Source organism: Schistocerca serialis, chromosome 1 (assembly GCF_023864345.2).
Source record: "Schistocerca serialis cubense isolate TAMUIC-IGC-003099 chromosome 1, iqSchSeri2.2, whole genome shotgun sequence".
NCBI lineage: Eukaryota > Metazoa > Arthropoda > Insecta > Orthoptera > Acrididae > Schistocerca > Schistocerca serialis.
In genome coordinates, this window is record NC_064638.1 from 70911716 (window position 1) to 70935570 (window position 23855).

At 44.7% G+C, this 23855-nt stretch overlaps 1 protein-coding gene across 1 annotated transcript in view; it reads left to right on the forward strand.

The window, feature by feature from the left end:
• The window catches only part of LOC126461746 (putative phospholipase B-like 2), a 165915-nt gene that overhangs the window by 93560 nt on the left and 48500 nt on the right, over positions 1-23855 (forward strand). Inside the window, exon 4 of the mRNA XM_050096020.1 lies at positions 11279-11425. Within this exon, the coding sequence (XP_049951977.1) occupies positions 11279-11425 (147 nt within the window). The remainder of the gene's footprint in view (positions 1-11278; positions 11426-23855) is intronic.

The window sequence follows — 23855 nt, forward strand, 5'->3', positions numbered from 1 at the left end:
GCAACATTCGTGTTACTGACATGTATTGTCTGGGGACAGTAAAACACGAAGAAAAACTAGTACGCCAACAGCGAGAGCACCGCACCGGCACGCACTATGCAGCAGCGCTACTCACTCGCTGCTGGCGTACTAGTTTTTCTTCGTGTTATACTGTCCCCAGACAATACATATTTAACACGAATGTCGCACTAGACGGTTTTGGGACTGCTCTGTCAAACAGACTCGTAAAATTCTGCTTTAAAAATAAATTTGTTCGTTTACCATTACAAACTGGCGACCTCCGTCGGCACTGGACATCGCATGAAAGACGTGACGTGAGCACTATTTGTTTGACCCAATTTCATCTACGCATTGCAAAAAAACGGAATTGCATTCATCTGCCGAAATACCAGATGAAATGCGCCTGACGACTCAGAAGACATATACATAGTGTGTGTTTTGTCGGGTTTGTGAGGTGCTGAAAATGCTCGAAAATACAGAAAAATTATAAAAGCCATGATACATTTCAAAAAATCGGTACAGATAAATGGCCAAGAACAACGTAACGAATGATGCAGTGTACGAAAGACAAACTCTCAAAGCCTTTTCACAATGTTAATATTCTATATGTCCATCCTTCGCCACGCGGCACACTTCTAATCGGTATCCAATTCTGCCCGTACTCGACTCAGAGTATCAGGAGATCGGTAAGAACAGACGCTGCGATGTGGCTTCGTAAGTCTTTCAGGCTCTGTGCTGGAGGTGGAACACGAACGCTATCCATGATGTAACCCCACAAGAAAACAGTCTAAAGGCGTCAAATCCGGGGACAGAGGTGGCCATTTGAGTAGCGCCAGGTCAACTGGCGCAACACGACCTGTCCAGCGACGTGGCAACGTAGCAATCAGTTACTCTTGCATGCAATTGTGGAGGGGCGCCGTTTTGTCCAAGGATGAGAAATCCTCCGCTGATCCGCAGACTAGGTTGCACACGGCACAGAACGCATTAGCCTTCTCGGAATCCAAACGTGTTGGACAGTTGCATGTGGATCCTCTGTCTATTATATGCGTGTGTTGTCTCACCTGACCTTGCCTGAAAGATGGAAAGTGTTTTCATCCACTGAAGATTAGTTTGCTTATGAAGTCGTCATGACTTAACGACTTTCAGGAGATGCAAATGTACGGCTTCACTCTTCATTGCTTATGAAGGATTTTTCCACACTCTGGGCTCAGGTTGAGGGGCAGCTGACGATGACATAGACGCGGACGGGAAATCCAACCGCACGAGATTCAGCGAGCGCGTCACATGAGACGTTCTGCCTAAGTTGATTTGCGACCGCGGCGCGCTCCAGCGTAAGCTGTCTGCCGTATCTTGCTCGCTGATCACACAGTTTAGTTGCGAAAATGAAAGCACGCTGTCCTACGTTAGTTCTATTAAAACGCACATTTCCTCTCTTGTTCATACGTGGTCAGGTTGTTTTGGCTATAGTGTACGCAAAATAAAAAAAAAAAAACCTTCGGTGTCAAAGACCATGCTATAACACGAAATGGAAAGTTCCAAGCGCAGTCGGTAAGGACACTAGCCTATACAAGTTCACAGAATCGAACAAATTGATTTCTGAGAGAAAGGGCCCTTATACAGGGTGTTACAGAAAGGTACGGCCAAACTTTCAGGAAACGTTCCTCACACACAAAGAAAGAAAATATGTTATGTGGACATGTGTCCGGAAACGCTTACTTTCCATGTTAGAACTCATTTTATTACTTCTCTTCAAATCACATTAATCATGGAATGGAAACACACAGCAACAGAACGTACCAGCGTGACTTCAAACACTTTGTTACAGGAAATGTTCAAAATGCCCTCCGTTAGCGAGGATACATGCATCCACCCTCCGTCGCATGGAATCCCTGATGCGCTGATGCAGCCCTGGAGAATGGCGTATTGTATCACAGCCGTCCACAATACGAGCACGAAGAGTCTCTACATTTTGTACCGGTGTTGCGTAGACAAGAGCTTTCAAATGCCCCCATAAATGAAAGTCAAGAGGGTTGAGGTCAGGAGAGCGTGGAGGCCATGGAATTGGTCCGCCTCTACCAGTCCATCGGTCACCGAATATGTTGTTGAGAAGCGTACGAACACTTCGACTGAAATGTGCAGGAGCTCCATCGTGCATCAACCACATGTTGTGTCGTAGTTGTAAAGGCATATGTTCTAGCAGCACATGTAGAGTATCCCGTATGAAATCATGATAACGTGCTCCATCGAGCGTAGGTGGAAGAACATGGGGCCCAATCAAGACATCACCAACAATGCCTGCCCAAATGTTCACAGAAAATCTGTGTTTATGACGTGATTGCACGGACTTTCGTCAGCCCACACGTTGATTGTGAAAATTTACAATTTGATCACATTGGAATGAAGCCTCATCCGTAAAGAGAACATTTGCACTGAAATGAGGATTGACACATTATTGGATGAACCATTCGCAGAAGTGTACCCGTGGAGGCCAATCAGCTGCTGATAGTACATGGTACGGAAGCAACTGGTTCTCCCGTAGCACTCTCCATACAGTGACGTGGTCAACGTTACCTTGTACAGCAGCATCTTTTCTGATGCTGACATTAGGGTTATCGTCAACTGCACGAAGAATTGCCTCGTCCATTGCAGGTGTCCTCGTCGTTCTAGGTCTTCCCCAGTCGCGAGTCATAGGCTGGAATGTTCCGTGCTCCCTAAGACGCCGATCAATTGCTTCGAACGTCTTCCTGTCGCGACACCTTCGTTCTGGAAATCTGTCTCGATACAAACGTACCGCGCCACGGCTATTGCCCCGTGCTAATCCATACATCAAATGGGCATCTGCCAACTCCGCATTTGTAAACATTGCACTGACTGCAAAACCACGTTCGTGATGAACACTAACCTGTTGATGCTAAGTACTGATGTACTTGATGTAGACCAATGAGTCGCATGTCAACACAAGCACCGAAGTCAACATTACCTTCCTTCAATTGGGCCAACTGGCGGTGAATCGAGGAAGTACAGTACATACTGACGAAACTAAAATGAGCTGTAACATTGAAATTAAGCGTTTCCGGACACATGTCCACATAGCATCTTTTCTTTATTTGTGTGTGAGGAATGTTTCCTGAAAGTTTGGCCGTACCTTTTTGTAACACCCTGTATTTACGTAACATAGAAAATTACAAAAATGGTTCAAATGGCTCTGAGCACTATGGGACTTAACATCGGAGGTCATCAGTCCCCTAGAACTACTTTGGCCGAGCGGTTCTAGGCGCTTCAGTCTGGAAACGCGCGACCGCTACGGTCGCAGGTTCGAATCCTGCCTCGGGCATGAATGTGTGTGATGTCCTTAGGGTAGTTAGGTTTAAGTAGTTCTAAGTTCTAGGGGACTGATGACCTCAGATGTTTAGTCCCATATGGCTCAGAGCCATTTGAACCATTTTTGAACTACGTAATCCTAACTAACCTAAGGACATCACACACATCCATGCCCGAGGCAGGATTCGAACCTGCGACCGTAGCGGTTGCACGGTTCCATACTGAAGCGCCTAGAACCGCTCGGTCACACCGGCCAGCTCGAATATTACAGAAAATGTTTCTGTTCAATTGATAATAAAGTCCCATGGTGTTTTACAAAACAGGAAGGAGAAAAAGGATTTGGATACAGCAAGACACGAACCCGCTACGCATTACTTCCTAACTAAACAGAGAAGGTAGCCACGTTGGGCGCTAGGGTCTGGAACGAAGTCTACGTTCGAACCCTTCACACAGGTGTTCCATTGAGTTCAGATCGGGACTCTGGGCAGACCAGTCCATTTCAGGAATGTTATTCTCAATAAAAAATTGTCCCAAAGATGCTTCTTCATTATTTTCATTCTGATACAAACAAACCGTTTCCGAACTGTTCCTCTACTGCACACCACACACAATGCTGGAAAATGTGTTCATATCTTTCCTCATGTAGGATTTCGTTAAGCGCAGTAAGGGGGTCATATCCTGATCGCAAAATGCACCCCCATTCCGTAACACCACCACCACCTCTGTACCTCAATTTTGAAGCTAAACCTTTCCATCGGATTGTCACAGTCTATAGCGTGATTCACCATGCCAAATCACTCGTTTCCGATCATCCACTCTCCAATGGCGTCGTCCTTTACACCACATAGCGTATCGCTTAGCATTGACTACAGAAATATGTGGCTTACGAGAGGCTGCTCGATCATTGTACAGCATTCCTTTTAATTCTCTATGTACTGTTATTGTCCTAGATGGACTGCTGATAGCACTTTGGAATTCGCGAATGATTCCTTCCGTAGATTTCATGCTATTTTAAACAGGCACCCTCCGCATTGCTCTAAGGACCATGTCGGTCAGCGTGGCCTTGGTTTGGCTGTGTTCCTTCACATCTCCACTTCATGATGACATAAACAATAATTGACTTGGGCAGCTTTATAAGGGTTCAAATGTCCATGATGGATTAACAGCGAAGTTCGAAGTCACTGAGTTCTCCTGGCCGACCCACTCTTCTTCTCTTCTGACATCTCAGTACTCCCCGTCTCCTTTATCGTGGCGGGTCCACCTATAGTGAGATCTAATGGTAAATTCCGCATTATATAGGGTGTTAGTATGCTATTCATCAGATAGCGTGAGCCCGAAACAAAAACGTCCCGAAGCCGAGTCCTTCGTCTTAACTTCTTTGGCACCTTACTCGGTACTTCATATGACACTGCTGTTCAACGCGTTTATCCAGAACGCTGGGTCAGGTACGGAAGCACGATTCTCCATACTGCTTCCTTTTCCTCGAACTGTTTTAACAAAGAGAATGTCCATATACGTTCAAATATTAACGTAATTAACAGAGGAAGCGGGTGCAACACTTTGAGATTACAAATGGCAGAGTGTCAAATATAGCTTGAATGCACGGTTGGGGCTCCTTCAGATGGCATTTATCTCGAGAGCCTAAGCCAGGTCGTGCGGACGGTACTTAGCATCCGCTGCCGTAGGAAGTGAAAATTTTGAGATGGAACTGGTGGACACAATGGACTGAACTATGCCGTTCACTGTGAAAGCAAGTGAAACCCAACGACAGGCTCAACAGAAGAGCTTGGAACGAGGACCTTGAGAAGGTTTAAGTGGAAGTATATTGTAATCAGCGTAACATTGATTTCCATACAATATAAAAGACACCTCTTTTTATTTGTCTCGACGACTCCTTGAGACAGTCTTTTACTAACGGAGATAGGCGATCTGGTTTCAAATTGCAAATAGGCAGAACTCTAAGAAACAAGAAACAATGTAGTTCTTAGTAGCGGACATATTAGACAGATATGACGCTCTGGTGGAAGCCGACCTATGAGAGATCAGTTTTAGCTCCAGAGAAATTTAGTAATACGCAAAGTAACCCTAGAAGTTACGCTTAAGAGATGCAAAGCTATGTTTGTAGAATTTATAGATTTAGAGAGAAATTCTGACGATCTTGACTGGCGTACACACCGAGTTTGTGATGGTAGCATAGATAAGTACAGGAAGCAAAGTTTTACCTATAACTTGTACATAAACCATAAAAGAAATTATTACTTGACAATGAACAGGTTTGTAGCTTATCTCGATGTCATTCAGTCTGCAGTAAAGGAAGGGAAGGGGAAACTTGGAAAGAAAATTAAGGGTGGAGAAGAGGAAATAAAAACTTTGAGGGTTGCCGATGGCATCGCAATCCTGTCAGAGACGGCAAAAACTTGGAAGATCATTTGAACATAATGTATATTTTCTTGAAAACAGGTTGTAAGGCGAAAATCAACGAAAGTAACACAAAGGTAATGGGAAGTGTCAGACCAGGCGATCCTGAGGGTATTACATGAGCAAACGAGGCACTGAAAGTAACGGCCTTGCCGCAGCGGTAACACCGGCTCCCGTCAGATCAGTGCTGTCTGGCTGGACAAGCTGATGTGGCGTGCGGTTTGGATTGTGGTATTTTACAAATCGTGGGCAGGACTTCAACAAAAACACTTACTTATTGTTAGCGTAACATGAGGTTTCATTTAATCGCTGCCTCTCCCGGGTAAACATAGTTATTAAAGAAATCTCCACATGAAATCGTGTTCCAATGTTGTCTAGTCAAGCAGTGTAAATGGCACTAAATTTTTTCGCAAGAGTGATCTCTCACAATTTTGCGAACTATTATTCAAGGTGGCAACAATTTTCCTTGAATAAAATGAACTATTTTTACACACAATACCACACGCGCACAATACTAATGTATTCTTTTCCATCAAAAAATATTTCCTGAAAGTTCTTACCAAATAATCAGGGTTCATACATTAGCAGAGAACAATTTCAGCACGTAAGATGCTGTTTGCACCATATTTAAAGATTATTCATAATCTAAGTCGAATTTAAGATTTCCGAGTGGGTTCTGGGCCACGAATACACATTTATTATCGTGAAAATTGACTCTCAAGATTCATGTGTCCATAGTAGTTTGACTTAAAACTGCCGCTGCAATATTTAATTAAGATGGTGGCTAACATAAGACAATCACTTATCGAATCTGGTTCAGGCCTTGTTTTACTCTCAACAAATATTATATATTAAATCTTATCTGTACCTTAACTATATGCGTTTACATTTAAAAGTATTTCTCCATGTCAATCACTTATTTTTCAGCATTTTACCAATAATTAGTGCTGTAAATCAATAGCGTTAATGGCTGCGCTTCATTGTAGCTGTACAGAAAACTTAACATTTATATAGGACGAAAGTCATATTAAAATAAAAATTCAAACACACGTATTGATTTCAATGACACAGAAATTCTATTTTTCAAATATTACTTAACAACATAATACAGTTCTTTACCGACCTCAGTGCGACAAGACATCAGTCGCGTCCAGTCATTACAACAGTTCAAACAAGAAGCAGCATTATTCAAGAAAATCATAGATAACAAAAGATGAAGATTTCCATTATCTTTTTCCATGAGTATTGTCTGAGATGATTTTCACAGAAAATTAAGTTGTCACTGACAATAATTATTTATTATTATTTTAGTATCGATGAAGTCCTTTTTTATTAATATCACGAGACATCGTCCATCACGATTACTCAACACACTTTCGCCCGCGTTGTGACTCCAGCCCGTTTTACACGAGCGATTTTCTGGTCACAATCGCATACTCGAAGCGCGTGCGCCTTTCGTACGTGCGTGTAAATCAGCAACCAACCCCTCTCGCTTCCGATCGAGTTCACTTCTGTTCTAGAAACGGATTTTGTGCTTTCATGTCTTCTTAATCTGTATGGTCTTGTTTGCTTTGTTTTCGTGATACATTAAATAAAGTTCCACGAGTTCCTGGTATTTCTCCTACTAGTATTCAACACGAAAGACGAAATATGTGACAGCAGAAAGGTTTTTACGTTGTACATAGAAGCCTATGCATAGTAAAAACTTAGATAGGTAAGCGCGTATAACCGAAAATTATTTCAATAATGAAAGTCAGACTTACTAGCTAGAAAGATAATTTTCGGTGTTATTTGGCACTTAGCAAGAAAACAAGATACAAGAAATACAGTAAAAGGCGCTGTTTGCTGCCTTCTATTGTTTGATGTGTTTGCAAGTACAAATTTTCTCGAGGAAATGAATTTACGGGTTTTGAAATGTTTGGACGACACTTGACCAATTCTTTCAGTTGTTAGAGGTATAGAGCATTTACCACTCGTATTTTGACAAGAACATCCACTATCAGTTTTGTTCTGGTCGTTAATAAACTCTGGTATCATTTCTTGTTCCTACATTTCGTTACTGTATTTAAATTTTTTCGTAAAAAAATTCCCTCATAACGTCGCTTCGCCAAATTGCACAGCAGAAGTCTCAATACATACACAGTTATGGCGCTGATCTGTAAACGAAAATGACCGCTCGAGACACAGGAGATTAAACAGGAATAGAACTGCAGGGGCACTGCAGTACACTCATCCGTCTCGAGTAGTCGGTGGAGACAAAGTCGATCCAGTAAAAGGGTCTTAACGGATGATGTCTTCTGCTTTGCCTATATGCGGTATAGATCTTAGATAGAGTGCTTCTTCTATCACCAAACACTTAGAATACCGTGGATACTGAAGTACCCACAGCTCTGCCGTGGTCTACACCGACGGTTCGATGGTTGCTGGTCAAGTTGGTTATGCTATTACTCTTGGGGATCATTCTGAACAACGCTAATTGCCGGCTGGCTGTAATGTTTTCACTGCCGATCTGGTAGCTATCTCTCGCGCTCAAGAGTATATCCGCTCCTGCTCAGGTGAGTCCTTCATCTGTAGTGACTCCCTGAGCGGCTTACGAGCTATCGACCAGTGTTTTCCACTCTCTCGTCTGGCGATGGCTGTCCAGGAGTCCTTGCATACTCTTGCCCGTTGCGGCCGCTCCGTGGTTTTTATGTGGACTGCGGGTCATGTCGGCATCCTGGGTAATGAACGTGTTGACACTGTGGCGAAACAGGCTGTCCGTGCACTGGCCTGGAGATTGGCCTTTCGGAGGGCAATTTCCAGTCAGTTTTGCGGCAGGAGGTACTTGGTACCTGGAGTGATGAATGGCGCACCCTGCCTTCACCCAAAAAACTTCGGGTTATCAAAGAAACTACAGGTGTGGCACTCCTCCAAGCGAGCCTCTCGCAAGGACTCAATTGTTCTCTGCCGGCTACGCATTGACCATACCTGGCTGACGCGCCGTCATGTATTGCGCCGCGAGGACCCGCCTCTGTGTCGCTGTGGATCAGCGTTGACGGTGGCGCACATCTTGTTGGTCTGTCCGCTTTTAACTGCGCTCAGGCAGCAGTTTGCGCTGCCTGATACGCTCCCTGCACTTTTAACAGATGACGCTGCCGTGGGAGGCTTAGTTTTGAGTTTTATTCGCACAGGGGGATTTTATCGCTCGATCTGAGGGTTTGTCTCTCTTTTTGTGTTGAGTCTGGCCTTTGGCCTACGGTTTTAGATTAGGGTTTTTAGTGTCTCTCTTGGTAGTTGGCTTTTCCTTTTTTTGTTACCAAGGTCGGCCAACCATTGTAATACTGTGTTTTTAATTCCTCTTTTGTGATCTTGTTCTGTGTCGTCCCTTGTCTGCGTTGCTTGTTCCCTTTCTTCTTTGTGGGTGTTTTTGGTAGTGGAAAAGGGGACCGATGGCCTTTGTAGTCTGGTCCCTTCAGCCCCCACAAACCAACCAAGTGAAGTACCCACCACATGGGCACCAATGATTTGCCAACGTCCTAATTGCTTGTAGCTCCAACGTATTGCACTCTCAACTATAGGAAACACTGTTCTTTCGATGACTGACACTTGCAATGTATCGAGGGCATTGCACAGATGCCGTGCTTGGTCAAATACGACAGCGCTACCTTAATTTTTGTTCAAACACGCATTTCACGCAGTGTTCCCATATTTTTGACCAACCTCTGAAGGTTGCGTAGTTATGCATAGATCAAGAAGCTTGCATAGGATAGGCTTGTTTCGAGAGATGCGTGAAACCAATCTCCAGATTGAAGCAGAAGAAGAAAGCAGCAGCAGCAATGATGCAGTCAGAGATTACTCATTTTTGTGAACATGTGCTTGCATTTAGATATGGGTGACGTATGCAGATTTTGATTAATTAGAACTACGCAGACATCTGAAGACAGGATTATATGATCCCGCAGTCGATAATGGGATATTAATAGACTACTGGCCATTAAATTTGCCAACCAAGAAGAAATGAGATGATAAGTGGGTATACATTGGACAAATATATTATACTAGAACTGAGATGTGATTACATTTTCACGCAATTTCGGTGCATAGATCCTGAGAAATCAGTGCCCAGAACAACCACCTCTGGCCGTAATAACGTCCTTGATGCGCCTGGGCATTGAGTCAAACAGAGCTTGGATGGCGTGCACAGGTACAGCTGCCCATGCAGCCTCAACACGATACCACAGTTCATCAAGAGTAGTGACTGGCGTATTGTGACGAGCAAGTTGCTCGGCCACCATTGACCAGACGTTTTAAATTGGTGAGAGATCTGGACAATGTGCTGGCCAGGGCAGCAGCCGAACATTTTCCGTATCCACAAAGGCCCGTAAAGGACCTGCAACATGCGGTCGTGCATTATCCTGCTGAAATGTAGGGTTTCGCAGGGACCGAATGAAGGGTAGAGCCACGGGTCGTAACACATCTGAAATGTAACGTCCACAGTTCAAAGTGCCGTCAATGCGAACAAGAGGTGACCTAGACGTGTAACCAATGGCACCCCATACTATGACGCCGGGTGATACGCCAGTACGGCGATGACGAATACACGCTTCCAATGTGCGTTCACCGCGATGTCGCGAAACACGGATGCGACCATCATGATGCTGTAAACAAAACCTGGATTCATCCGAACAAATGACGATCTGCCATTCGTGCACCCAGGTTCGTCATTGAGTACACCATCGCAGCAGCTCCTGTCTGTGATGCAGCGTCAAGGGTAACCGCAGCCACGGTCTCCGATCTGATAGTCCATGCTGCTGCAAACGTCGTCGAACTGTTCGTGCAGATGGTTGTTGTCTTGCAAACGTCCCAATCTCTTGACTCGGGGATCGAGACGTGGCTGCACGATCCGTTACAGCCATGCGGATAAGATGCCTACCATCTCGACTGCTAGTGATACTAGGTCGTTGGGATCCAGCACGGCGTTCCGTATTACCCTCCTGAACCCACCGATTCCATATTCTGCTAACAGTCATTGGATCTCGACCAAGGCGAGCAGCAATGTCGCGATACGATGAACCACAATCGCGATAGGCTACAATCCGGAAACGTGATGGTACGCATTTCTCCTTCCTACACGAGGCATCACAACAACGTTTCGCCAGGCAACGCAGGTCAACTGGTGTTTGTGTATGAGAAATCGGTCGGAAACCTTCCTCGTGTCAGCACGTTGTAGGTGTCGCCACCGGCGCCAACCTTGTGTGAATGCTCTGAAAAGCTAATCATTTGCATATCTCAGCATCTTCTTCCTGTCGGTTAAATTTCGCGTCTGTAGCACGTGATCTTCGTGGTGTAGCAATTTTAATGGCCAGTAGTGTATCTTGAGACAGTTGAGTGGAAGTTTATCCAGCATATGACTAAAATGAAGGAGCGTTTTATGTCGTCAAATGACAGATAACTTGAGAAATATGAAGAGAAATTGTAGCGTGTACGTACCCAGTTGGGTAACCATGTATTTCACACGCAATGTGTAGTTGCTAAGCTTTTTGCTCTTGCTTGCCGACAGGTGGCTGAACCTGCAGTCCGACATCGACGACCTGATGCAGGCGGTGGGCGGCCTCGAGTCTTCGCTGGGCGGTGACGGCTGCTCGGGGCTGGTGCGGCTGCTGCCGCTCAACCGCGACCTGCTGGTGGGACACGCCACCTGGTCCGGGTCAGTAGTCGCTCCGCCACCCGCCGTCAGCCATACCTTGTGGCCGACTTCTCGCAGGGCAGCCATCTGCGGCCGTACTCTTGTGCACTGTCTGAAGCACGCTCGTATACGAGGGCGTACTAAAAAGTACGAGGGGCGTTTGAAATGTCCGTGCAAAGTCCGAGAGATGGCACCACCGGCGCGTATCGCGGTCATGTTTAGTTAGTAGCATCTTTGGAAAGAAAGCACACCAAGTTTCAGCCATATTGGTCTATTTCTTTGTGTTTGGCGTTCGTGTGAGTCAAGGAAGTCGAGTAATTGTCAAAAAATGATCGATAAATAATTTCGCGCAGTGATTAAACATTACTTTATGAACGGCAAAACGCCTCAGGAGACTAAAGAGAAGCTTTATAAACATTAGGTGACTCTGCACCTTCGATTGGAACAGTTTATAAGTGGTTTCAAAATTTTCGGAGTGGCCATATGGGCACAAGTGATGCTGAACGTTCTAGACACCCTGTGGAGGTTACGACTCCAGAAATCATTGATAAAATCCATGATATGGTGAGGAATGACAGAAGAGTTAAGGTGTGTGAGATTGCTAGTGTTGTGGGCATCTCTAATGAATGGGTACATAATATTTTGCATATAAATGATAATTAATTGAAACCCTCAGCTGCCGACGGGTGTCGTTGATATACCTCGATGTGGACAGTTGGAAATATGCCCCCCCCCGATCGGGACTCAAACCCGGGATCTCCTGCTTACACGACAGACGCTCTAACCATCTGAGCCACCGAGGACACAGATGAACAGCGCGGCTGCAGGGACTTATCCCTTGCACGCTTCCTGTGAGACCCACATTCCCAGCTGCCCACGATCTACGTACGTAATGTACCTAATACTAATATTTTGCATATACATTTGGACCTGAGAAAGCCGCAAGATGAGTCCAGCGATTGCTAACTTTCTACCAAAAACGGAATCGTGTGAAGTGTTGCGAGGATTGTTTGCAACTGTTCAGGAAGAATCTGCAGGGCTTTAAGCGTCGTTTCGTCACTGTGCATGAAACATGGATGCATTACTAAACTGAGACCAAACTCAGTCTAAACAATGGGCTGCCAAGGAACAAACTGCACCAAAAAAGGCGAAGACCATTCCTTCGGCCGGAAGGGCTATGGCGACTGTCTTTTGGGATTCGCAAGGGATAACCCTCATCGACTATCTAGAAAAGGGTAAAACTATTACAGGTGCATATCATTCATCTTTATTTGACCATTTGAAAACCGAGCTGCAACAAAAACGCCGACGATTGGACCACAAATAAGTCCTTTTCCATCATCACAATGCACCAGTACACACCTCAGCAGTTGTGGTCACAAAATTAATGGAAATAATATTCCAACTCGTTTCACATCACCCCCATTCTTCAGACTTGGCTTCCTCGGACTACATTTTGTTCCCCAATTTGAAGAAATGACTGTCGGGACAAATATTTTATTCAAATGAAGTGATGATTGCAGCAACTAACAGCTATTTTGCAGACTTGGAAAATTCCTATTATTCGGAAGGGATCAAAAAATTAGAACAGCGTTGGACGAAGTGTATAAGTCTATAAGGAGAGGTTCAAATGGCTCTGAGCACTATGGGACTTAACATCTTAGGCCATCAGTCCCCTAGAACTTAGAACTACTTAAACCTAACTAACCTAAGGACATCACACAACACCCAGCCATCACGAGGCAGAGAAAATTCCTGACCCCGCCGGGAATCGAACCCGGGAACCCGGGCGTGGGAAGCGACTATAAGGAGACTATGCTGAAACATAAAAAAGGTTTACCCCAAACACGTAAGTAGTTTTTATTTTTGCATGGACTTTTCAAACGCCTCTCGTAATGCCTCAGATATTTTTACTCTATTCTCAATATCGGTTGCGGTCGACATTCCAACTTCCCCATTTCGCTGACGCAAGTTGCAACCCTCTTTCGCTACGGGCTCCGACCTGTAGAGCGTGACTGGAGAGCCTATATTGATGGGGAGGGAGGGAGGGAGAGAGAGGGGGGGGGGAGAGAGAGAGAGAGAGAGAGAGAGAGAGAGAGAGAGAGAGAGAGAGAGGAGAGGAGAGGGGCGGGCCAGTGTTGAAATGGCCCGTGATTGGCTGATTAGCTGAAACGCCATTTTTTTCCACTGGTGTCTTTCGATTCATATGTCCCAAGCCCTTCTGGAACTGGAATATTAAGATTTTCGGAAAACTGTTTCAGTTTATAGTATAGCACGTCTACAAACTTCATGTGTTCGGAAGAAATTCCTGGGCACTATTATCTACAAAGCATTTTGCCTGGCTGTAATCACGTCACGTGCAGCTCAGTATCGTTCAAGATAGTAAATGGTGCTGTCAGCAGTTCGCTTCCCGCTGTCGTCAAATTATTATTCTTTACTTTCGTTTCAATTGCATTTGTCGAATTGAATTGTCAATTAACAAACCCTGGATCGTAATCGCATGAAAAAGCGTAATGACGGAAGTTTCGTTTCCGAAAGTCAGCTACTTCGAAATTTTTACCGTGCATACATGCTTTAGCGGTTATGTACATCGTTACAGAAGTATGTCTCTTGTCAGGATATTAACTTCAACAATGAATATCCAAGAAGGAAAAAGTAAAATCACTTGTGAGCGTCTAAAATAATATAATTGAAACTCTTTTTTTCTGGCCGATTCCAATTTTTTTCAGAACGTTATAATAAATGGCTAATATTCTGCATCACGCCAAACTTTAATTTGCTGCGCATTAAATGTGAAGGAGTCGTATACTAAATAAAAAGGTAGAATTGCTACTGTAATGCGAGTATTAAATCCATATCTCGTGATAGTCAACAGCCGATAATATTTCCCGCACGAATTCTGGCAAAAAAAAATTGCGATTGCCTGTGCATCTTACCCACAGTCTAACAAGCAGTGGCCACTTGCTTCTCTGCATTTAGGCTCTCTAGCGTCGAACGTGGTCGTATGTTACGTAACTGCAACAGTGCATGAGAAACAGCGTGCTGTAGTATAGTTTCTAACCGCAGAAAACGTGCCTCCAATTGAAATCCATAGAGGAATGAAAGCTGCATACGGTGTATTGTTAGTTTTCATATTGAAGGAAACGCTGATGCTAACCTCCACGCGTGAGACAGAGCTCGGAGTGGACGAATGCGTACGGGAACCAACGGGATCTGATGGAGTCGGGTTGATGAACTCAACAGACAAAATCCTCGGATAGCAAAGACAGCTCTCAAGGTAAGTATGGGATATGACGAGAACATGTACAGGCCATCAGTGCAGAACTACGGCACAGAAAATTGTGTGCACGGTGGGTGCCTCAAATACTCACTCCTGACATGCAACACAGGAGATTGTCAACAATTTCTTTTGCGTTTTGAGCGTGCGGTTGATGGGTTCACAACACTGTGACAGGTGATGAATGCTGGTGCACCATTCTGACGCTGAAAACAAGAGAGCAGCAATGGAGTTCCGCCGCAAAGCATCACTGACTCCAAAATTTCCAGACCATACCACCAGCAGGATCATACAAGAGCGCTGCGACATACGCAACAATGCGACACCTTGGGTTCACTTCGACGATCATTCTCGATGTAGTCCCGAGTTGGTCCCATCTGATGTCCGTCTGTTTCCAAAACTCAAAGAACATTTCAGAGGACCTCGCTCTTACAGTGAGGAAGCGGTGCACGTAGAGTTGAAGTTGTGGCTCCGTCGACAAAGTCAAACATTCTACAGTGACGGTGTCAACAAACTGGTCTCACTTTGGGAGAAATGTCCGTCGTCAGGGTGACTAAGTTGAAAAATACAATTGACTTGAAGAATAAAGTAGTAGAATGTTAATAAAATTTGTATTATTTAAAACCTTTGAGTTTTCGCGTAAAAAAATTCTGAAGGTACTACTTTTCATTACACCCTCTTCTGCTGATAACGATAAGTGAAATATCACATAAGGAAGAACAGTGACGCGGACAGTTTCCTCCAGTGTGTTACCATTTACACGTATCAACCGAGGTACTAAAGCATATATATATATATATATATATATATATACACTCCTGGAAATGGAAAAAGAACACATTGACACCGGTGTGTCAGACCCACCATACTTGCTCCGGACACTGCGAGAGGGCTGTACAAGCAATGATCACACGCACGGCACAGCGGACACACCAGGAACCGCGGAGTTGGCCGTCGAATGGCGCTAGCTGCGCAGCATTTGTGCACCGCCGCCGTCAGTGTCAGCCAGTTTGCCGTGGCATACGGAGCTCCATCGCAGTCTTTAACACTGGTAGCATGCCGCGACAGCGTGGACGTGAACCGTATGTGCAGTTGACGGACTTTGAGCGAGGGCGTATAGCGGGCATGCGGGAGGCCGGGTGGACGTACCGCCGAATTGCTCAACACGTGGGGGCGTGAGGTCTCCACAGTACATCGATGTTGTCGCCAGTGGTCGGCGGAAGGTGCACGTGCCCGTCGGCCTGGGACCGGACCGCAACGACGCACGGATGCACGCCAAGACCGTAGGATCCTACGCAGTGCCGTAGGGGACCGCACCGCCACTTCCCAGCAAATTAGGGACACTGTTGCTCCTGGGGTATCGGCGAGGACCATTCGCAACCGTCTCCATGAAGCTGGGCTACGGTCCCGCACACCGTTAGGCCGTCTTCCGCTCACGCCCCAACATCGTGCAGCCCGCCTCCAGTGGTGTCGCGACAGGCGTGAATGGAGGGACGAATGGAGACGTGTCGTCTTCAGCGATGAGAGTCGCTTCTGCCTTGGTGCCAATGATGGTCGTATGCGTGTTTGGCGTCGTGCAGGTGAGCGCCACAATCAGGACTGCATACGACCGAGGCACACAGGGCCAACACCCGGCATCATGGTGTGGGGAGCGATCTCCTACACTGGCCGTACACCACTGGTGATCGTCGAGGGGACACTGAATAGTGCACGGTACATCCAAACCGTCATCGAACCCATCGTTCTACCATTCCTAGACCGGCAAGGGAACTTGCTGTTCCAACAGGACAATGCACTTCCGCATGTATCCCGTGCCGCCCAACGTGCTCTAGAAGGTGTAAGTCAACTACCCTGGCCAGCAAGATCTCCGGATCTGTCCCCCATTGAGCATGTTTGGGACTGGATGAAGCGTCGTCTCACGCGGTCTGCACGTCCAGCACGAACGCTGGTCCAACTGAGGCGCCAGGTGGAAATGGCATGGCAAGCCGTTCCACAGGACTACATCCAGCATCTCTACGATCGTCTCCATGGGAGAATAGCAGCCTGCATTGCTGCGAAAGGTGGATATACACTGTACTAGTGCCGACATCGTGCATGCTCTGTTGCCTGTGTCTATGTGCCTGTGGTTCTGTCAGTGTGATCATGTGATGTATCTGACCCCAGGAATGTGTCAGTAAAGTTTCCCCTTCCTGGGACAATGAATTCACGGTGTTCTTATTTCAATTTCCAGGAGTGTATATATATATATATATATATATATATATATATATATATATATATATATATATATATATTCAACGATGTCCATTTTTAACTGCCTTTAAAAGCCGTTGGCGAGTTCAGAACAGTATACAACGCATGTTAGTGTTGAAACATTTTACAAAAGATCGGAGATGCTAAAATTGAAAGGAAGGGAAGGCGGCTGGTAACGGATATTTCGTTGTAAACACCTCCAAGTGATGAACTCTTGCCAGGCTCCGTCATTAGTCAGTTTTTTATTGATTCACAAAAGTATGGGAAGCCATCCGGAGGATTTCTGATAAACACAGTCGCTTGCAAATAGCAGTAGTGCTGAAACAGGGAGGTCTCCAAACGACCCCCAGAGACATTGCACAGACGGTGGGCGAACATTTTGTCAGGATCCGGCATTACGTCGCGACCGAGTAACTGTAGAGGGGGGGCAAGTCGGACTTCAGATCCAACTGCTCTGAGGTCTACAATTCTTCTCTCCATGTGAGAGATTTACTTTCGGTACATGGTAGTTAAGTTGGTTCTTAAGTTGGCTCTTGGTCCATGATTAGTGGTGCTGCTATTTGTGGGACGACTGCTGATGTTCTTCTCACTGTATATAACAGTTTCCTAGTTGCACTTGCAGAGTGCAGCCAGAATCCTCAGGTATTCACACTCATCTTTACAGGGAACTACATTGCTAGTTTTCGTTTTTATGCTAATATCGCTTTATGAAGTTTGTTCATGTTTTGTGTAGGGGACCCGCAAAAAATGATTCCATAGCAAGATATGGAGTCCATAGAGGAATAGTTTGTAGCAATAAGGCATTGTTTGTTACACACTAATGAAACTCTAAGTGAATAGAATGCTCATGACTTTTCTTTGCTTGTTTGTTTAGATGTTTATGCCACTTCAGGTGGGAGTCAACTTTAATTCCTGAAAATCTTGTGAAATGGCTCTAAGCACTATGGGACTTAACATCAGAGGTCATCAGTTCCGTAGACTTAGAACTACTTAAACCTATCTAACCTAAGGACATAACACACATCCATGCCCGAGGCAGGATTCTAACCTGCGACCACAGAAGCAGCGCGGTTCCGGACTGAAGCGCCTAGAACCGCTCGGCCACAGCGGCTGGCGAAAATCTTATGAAATTTTGCATCCACATTAATGTAATTTTACAGAATCATTTCCCCTCTTTAAAAGAAAAATCATGCTGTACTCGGTGGAAGTTTACTGCATAATAACCAATAATAAACGTTGTCTGTTGTTTAATTTGCTTCTTCGCAGGAGAGCTTCTGTGAAGTTTGGAAGGCAGGAGACTAGGTACTTGCAGAACTGAAGCTGGGACGACGGGTCGCGAGTCGTTCTTGGGTAGCTCAGTCGGTAGAGCACTTGCCCAGAAAAGGCAAAGGTCTCGAGTTTGAGCCTCGGTCCGGCACACAGGTTTTAATCTGCCAGGAAGTTTCATCACAAACATTCTTAGAAGTTCTCAAGAACTTTTCCTTTCACGTGTTACACATCACACAGAAATCCCCCACTAAATCTTACTCGGCTATTCGCCTTTCCTGCAATTGACTTTATATGCTTGTTCCTTTTCACGTGTTTTCACAACGTTACGCCTGGATATTAAACTGGCGTGACCAAGTCAAAACCACAATGTGTCATTCTTCTTTCGTGCAACTTTGCTCATTCCTTTTCATGCCTTTTCGCAATGTACTGCTAGATATTTAATTGATATGGGTAGGTCAAGCATTATACCATAAACTGTGTATCCGAACATTACAGACAAATTCCTTCTATGAATTTGCATTTATCCACATTTAAAACACCCTTACTCACTGCGTAGAATAGAAATTCGCTCCGATTTACCCCAAACCCAAATGTCATGCATTGACATCACTTTCTCGTACACTGCACCGGGAGATTCGTATCAGCACACACTCCGATGCAGGGTGAAAATCTCATTCTGGAATGTCTGTGATCTCCATCACGTCGTATTAAGCTAGACGCCCAAGCAATTCAGAAGCGCATTGCTACATTTCTTACATTGGATTGATCAATTAGAGAGTGTTACTAGACGTTCCGCGAAATGTCTGATCTGAAGTGTCTGGACACCCCTACGTAATGCGGAATTGACCACTAGAGGCACGAGAGCCGGCCCGCCAGTATAAAAGGAGACGTGGAGTACTGTGGTACCAGTGGAGGAGGGGTAACAGCAGAATGGGGCGGTGAGGTGAGCTCAGGGACTTCGGACGTTGACAAGTCACTGGATGTCACCTGAGTAACAAAACCATTATGGACTTCTGAACATTTACAAAGCTCCTCAAGTCAGCTGATGATGATGGGATTGTGAATTGGAAACGCGAAGGAACAACCAGAGCTAAAGAAAGACCACGTAGGCTTCATGTTCTGACGGACGGAACCATCGAGCATTGCGGAGGGTGGTTGGAAAAAGTCGACGGAAGAATTCAAAAAATCACATCGCTCCAGCAGACCAGCCAGCACAATGACGGTTTCTTAGGGAATTGAAAAGAATGGGCTATAATGGTCGAGCAGTTCGTCATAAACCAAACAGTTCTTTAGTCAACGCCAAGCGAGGCTTGTGGTGAGCCGGCCGCTGTGGCCGAGCGGTTCTACGTGCTTCAGTCCTGAACCGCGCTGCTGATACGGTGGCAGGTTCGAATCCTGCCTCGGGCATGGATGTGTGTGATGGCCTTAGGTTAGTTATGTTTAAGTAGTTCTAAGTTCTAGGGGACTGACAACCTCAGATGTTGAGTTCCATAGTGCTCAAAGCCATTTGAACCATTTTTGCTTGAGGTGGCGTAAAGAGCGCCGCCGCTGGACAGGGGATGACTGTTAACGAGTAGTTTGGATTGGTGAATCACGATGTAACGTGCGGCAGTCCGATGGAAGGGTTTGAGTTTAGGGAATTTCTAGACGGTGAACGACTTGAATTCGGCGAATGCTTGGACACCGTTATGTGTCATCATGTGTAGTGTCAACAGTTAAGAACGGAGGCGATGCGTGGTTGTGATATGGTCCCCTTATTACGTTTAAGAAAACGTCGAATGCGGGAGGATATGAATGTTTTACAGCAGTATGATCTGCGTGCAGCAGAGGAACAGTTCGGAGCCTATGATTGTATTAGCATGACCATACACACATCAGAAAGCAGCGTAAGTGAGGAAATGATTTGTGGATAACAAAATTCCTGAAATCAACTGGCCTGCTCAGAACGCCGACCTGAACCCGACGGAAAACCTGTAAGTTCATTAGAACGTAGACTTTGCTCCAGGCCCCAGCACCCGACATTACTTACCTTTTTTGATTTCTGCTAAGGAAGAATGGGTTGCCATTCACCCACAGACATTGACACCTCATTGAAAGTGTCTCCAGCAGAGTTAAAGTCGTCATGAAGACGAAGGATGTACACACCGCATATTAATGTCCACTAATAGGTTTTCCGATCAGGTAACTTTAATAGAAATTATTGGGCATTTTCACGAAACGCCATTAAGGAAGTTTCTGGAATCAGAATTTGTAAGGAAACTGCAGAAGGGTTATACTGCTTCCAAACTTCATCCTGTGTAAAGACCATGAACACACAGGCAATCATTTTTCCCTTGCTCCATTTTCGAGTGCAACAGGAAAAGGAATGGTTAGTTCTCCGCCATGCACTGTACACCAGATTGCTGATTATGAATGTTATATAGATGTAGATGAAGGTTTCGGACACCATAGAGTGATAAGTGCGTCGCTTGCACCCAGATCCGACCAATCTCTAGGAGTTGAAGGCGGCGATCATGACTCGGGAAGGGAGGTTCTGCTAAGTTCCTGGTTTTCTTGGGTGCCATGCCACGATGTGTCACCGCTGTCATTGTGGGGAAAGGAGATGCTGAAGTCTGGTAGGCAGAGATCTCTAATGCAGCTGGTCAAGAGAGGAAAATGGTTTGTTGTAACACTAAAACACCTGCGTGCGACGTAACTTTGGAAAAGGATACATTAGGCCCACTGCTGGATACTTGTCCCTCGCATTTGAAAAGTTTAGGAAATTTCTTAAGCGTGTTCGTGGGTATTAATGAAGAAATAATCAGCAACGTCGAACTGATGACGAATAAACACTTTGGACCAAAAACTGAATTGCTGGCAAATTAGCACACTTGGCAAAAAATCATCCTTGGGAGACGTACGCCTGTGTCCCAAATACATTGCGCAACAGAATTAAAGGACCACTTTTTAGCAGCCACGTAATTGTCTCCCATTGAGACGTAGAAGTTTGAAATGTGGCCCAAAGTTGCCTACAACCTTCCTTTGAAACGATGCAAAAGCGCGGCTCCCTGCGACGTCACTCTCCGGCTAGGCGACTCTTAAAATACCAATGTGCCGATACAGGCGGAAAGAGGCCACAGCTCAAAAAGGTCACGTCACGTGACGTGTAAGGTAGGTTAATGATGTCACGTTGACACTAAATTTCACAATCTGCCCAACGCTTTCGTGGACGTGTCACATGTTGGAAAGATCGTTGGAGCCCCTCTTGCTCACGTTTCAAGCCTTGTTTTGAAGCCTCTGAAATAGAGGTGGTAGCGGACGAAGCCTGCCGAAGTCTCGGGAAGGCGAAACTAAATGAGGCCCCCGTCTGCTTGGAAATAGGTGTATGCTTAGAGCACTTTTTTTTGTCAAAAAGGGATAATGTAGAGGTAACGGCTGAGGAAAAATTCATGTATTTATAATTTGCCGACTCCACGCTCCAGTAAGTGTAATATACATATTTAAAGATATAGGTGAGAAACACAGAATACGATTCAGCCTTTAGCACAGCAACCATCAGGCGGAGTGCAAAGAAATAATAAAGAACAGTATATGAAAATTATCATTTTATTGTCCGCCCCCGGTAGCTGAGTGGTAAGCGCGACAGAATGTCAATCCTCAGGGCCCGGGTTCGATTCCCGGCTGGGTCGGAGATTTTCTACGCTCAGGGACTGGGTGTAGTGTTATCCTAATCATCATTGTTTCATCCCCATCGACGCGCGAGTCGCCTAAGTGACGTCAAATCAAAGGATTTGCACCCAGCGAACGGTCTACCCGACGGAAGGTCCTAATCGCAAGACATTTTTATTTTATCTTTTATTTGTGTGGAAACAAATTTTGTAAAATATAAAGTTAGTGTCATAAACTTAACACGAGATAGTAGTTATTATTGATAATATTATAGAACATCTTTTCGTGCCTTTAGTTTACTGAACTCCACAATAACGCCGTTGAAATCCATTTCACTTGAAACTTTTCTTACAGTTGATGAACTGGACAGACTGGCCGGTCGTTCTTGATTCATCGTAGAGCGAAGATAATTTTTATGAGTTTTAGATCAGAAAAACGCTCGCTGCATGTGACTGATGCACAAATAATTTGATTATGTGGTGTGGACTGATTCACTGAAGCCAAATTTAATAATTAACTGAAGGATGTCGTTTGTTGTCCATCCAACAGCAATGTCAACATTCGTATCGGTTGCATGTAGATGGCTATGACACTATTTTTGCAGCACCTGCTCCTTATCAAACTCATCGTAAATTTCTACCAGATTCTCCAGTGCTACGGCAAATCACCATCGGAAGTTTCAAGCATTAATTGTCTTCCAACAACCTGGTAAATTTTGATCTCCTTCGTGTCCGTGTATCTTTGTAAAAATTCTCGGATAAATCGGTCCACGCATTCAAACATTGATCGACGAACATCATCCTGCATCGATAATCCAGCGTCATGAGGTAGTGCACCCGGCGTTATTTTATTTACCTTCATTCTTTCTCGTTGGTCGGTGTTAATGTCCATATCACTTAATTTTTGACGTTAAAAATAACAGCACTATCCAAAATTATTGTAGTTCTTTCCATCACTAAAATTTTATTCAGCATTTTTAATTTGGCGTGTTCTTTATCGAAAGTCTAGAGACTGTTGGACTAAATTAATTTCCTTCAGTAACGTGAGAAAAAAGCTGATGCAGATCAAAAACGAAAAATCACATATAGCTGGAAGGAGCAAGCTTGCTGCAGATCTAATAACAAGGTTTGCCTTGGATGGATCTTACATATATTCCAAAGAGCTCATACCTGTTTCCATCTTTCCTTTTATGACTTCAACTGAATTGTAATAAGCACTCCAGGGAGTATCAGACAATAGTTTCAAACCTTTCCCTGTTTTTACTACAGTTAATTCCCACCTATACGAAGAAGACGAGAAGAATGAAATGACTCATATACTGTTCTAGAGCAGTCCACTCTACAGGGACCGCATGAGAATGCATGAACTTCACAAAGATTTAAGGACTGATTAGCACATGGATTGAACAGAGCTTTTGGACTGACTTCCCGAATTTTTCGTTGTACTCTTCTACGTGTTCCTAACACTGACGCGGCCTGACCTTCAGCCCTGCACAACGTAATGTGCAGCTCACTTTTTGAAGCTGCTACTTTTTGAAGCTGCTACTTTTTGAAGCTGCTGTTGAATACTTTTGACATATCCTCTGCTTCATGTAGTTACATTTTCGTATTCATAGAATAAAGTACATAATTGTGTATAACCATTAAAAAGCAATTTTTAGAATGTAATGTGTAAGTTAAGAGTCACTGGTAAGCTCTTCACTGCATTTACGCGCGTATTTAAATACTGTGTTTATAATAAAACTGTACAGATGGGGTAGGCATCAAGAAGCGTATCGTGTAGAATAATTGCACCTAGCAGACAACTGGTTTTCATTCTACACTTCATACGCTTCGTATAACGTTTTACAAAAATTCAAAAAATTGTGAAAACACCCACTGACAAATGCCATGGCCTGATAATAGGTAAGTAGTCTCCTATGTTTAAATTTTGCATACTTAAGGGGCCTCGAACTCCAAACTGCCTCTTATTTTCTAAACGTAGTTTGGCTTTGTTTGGGATTTG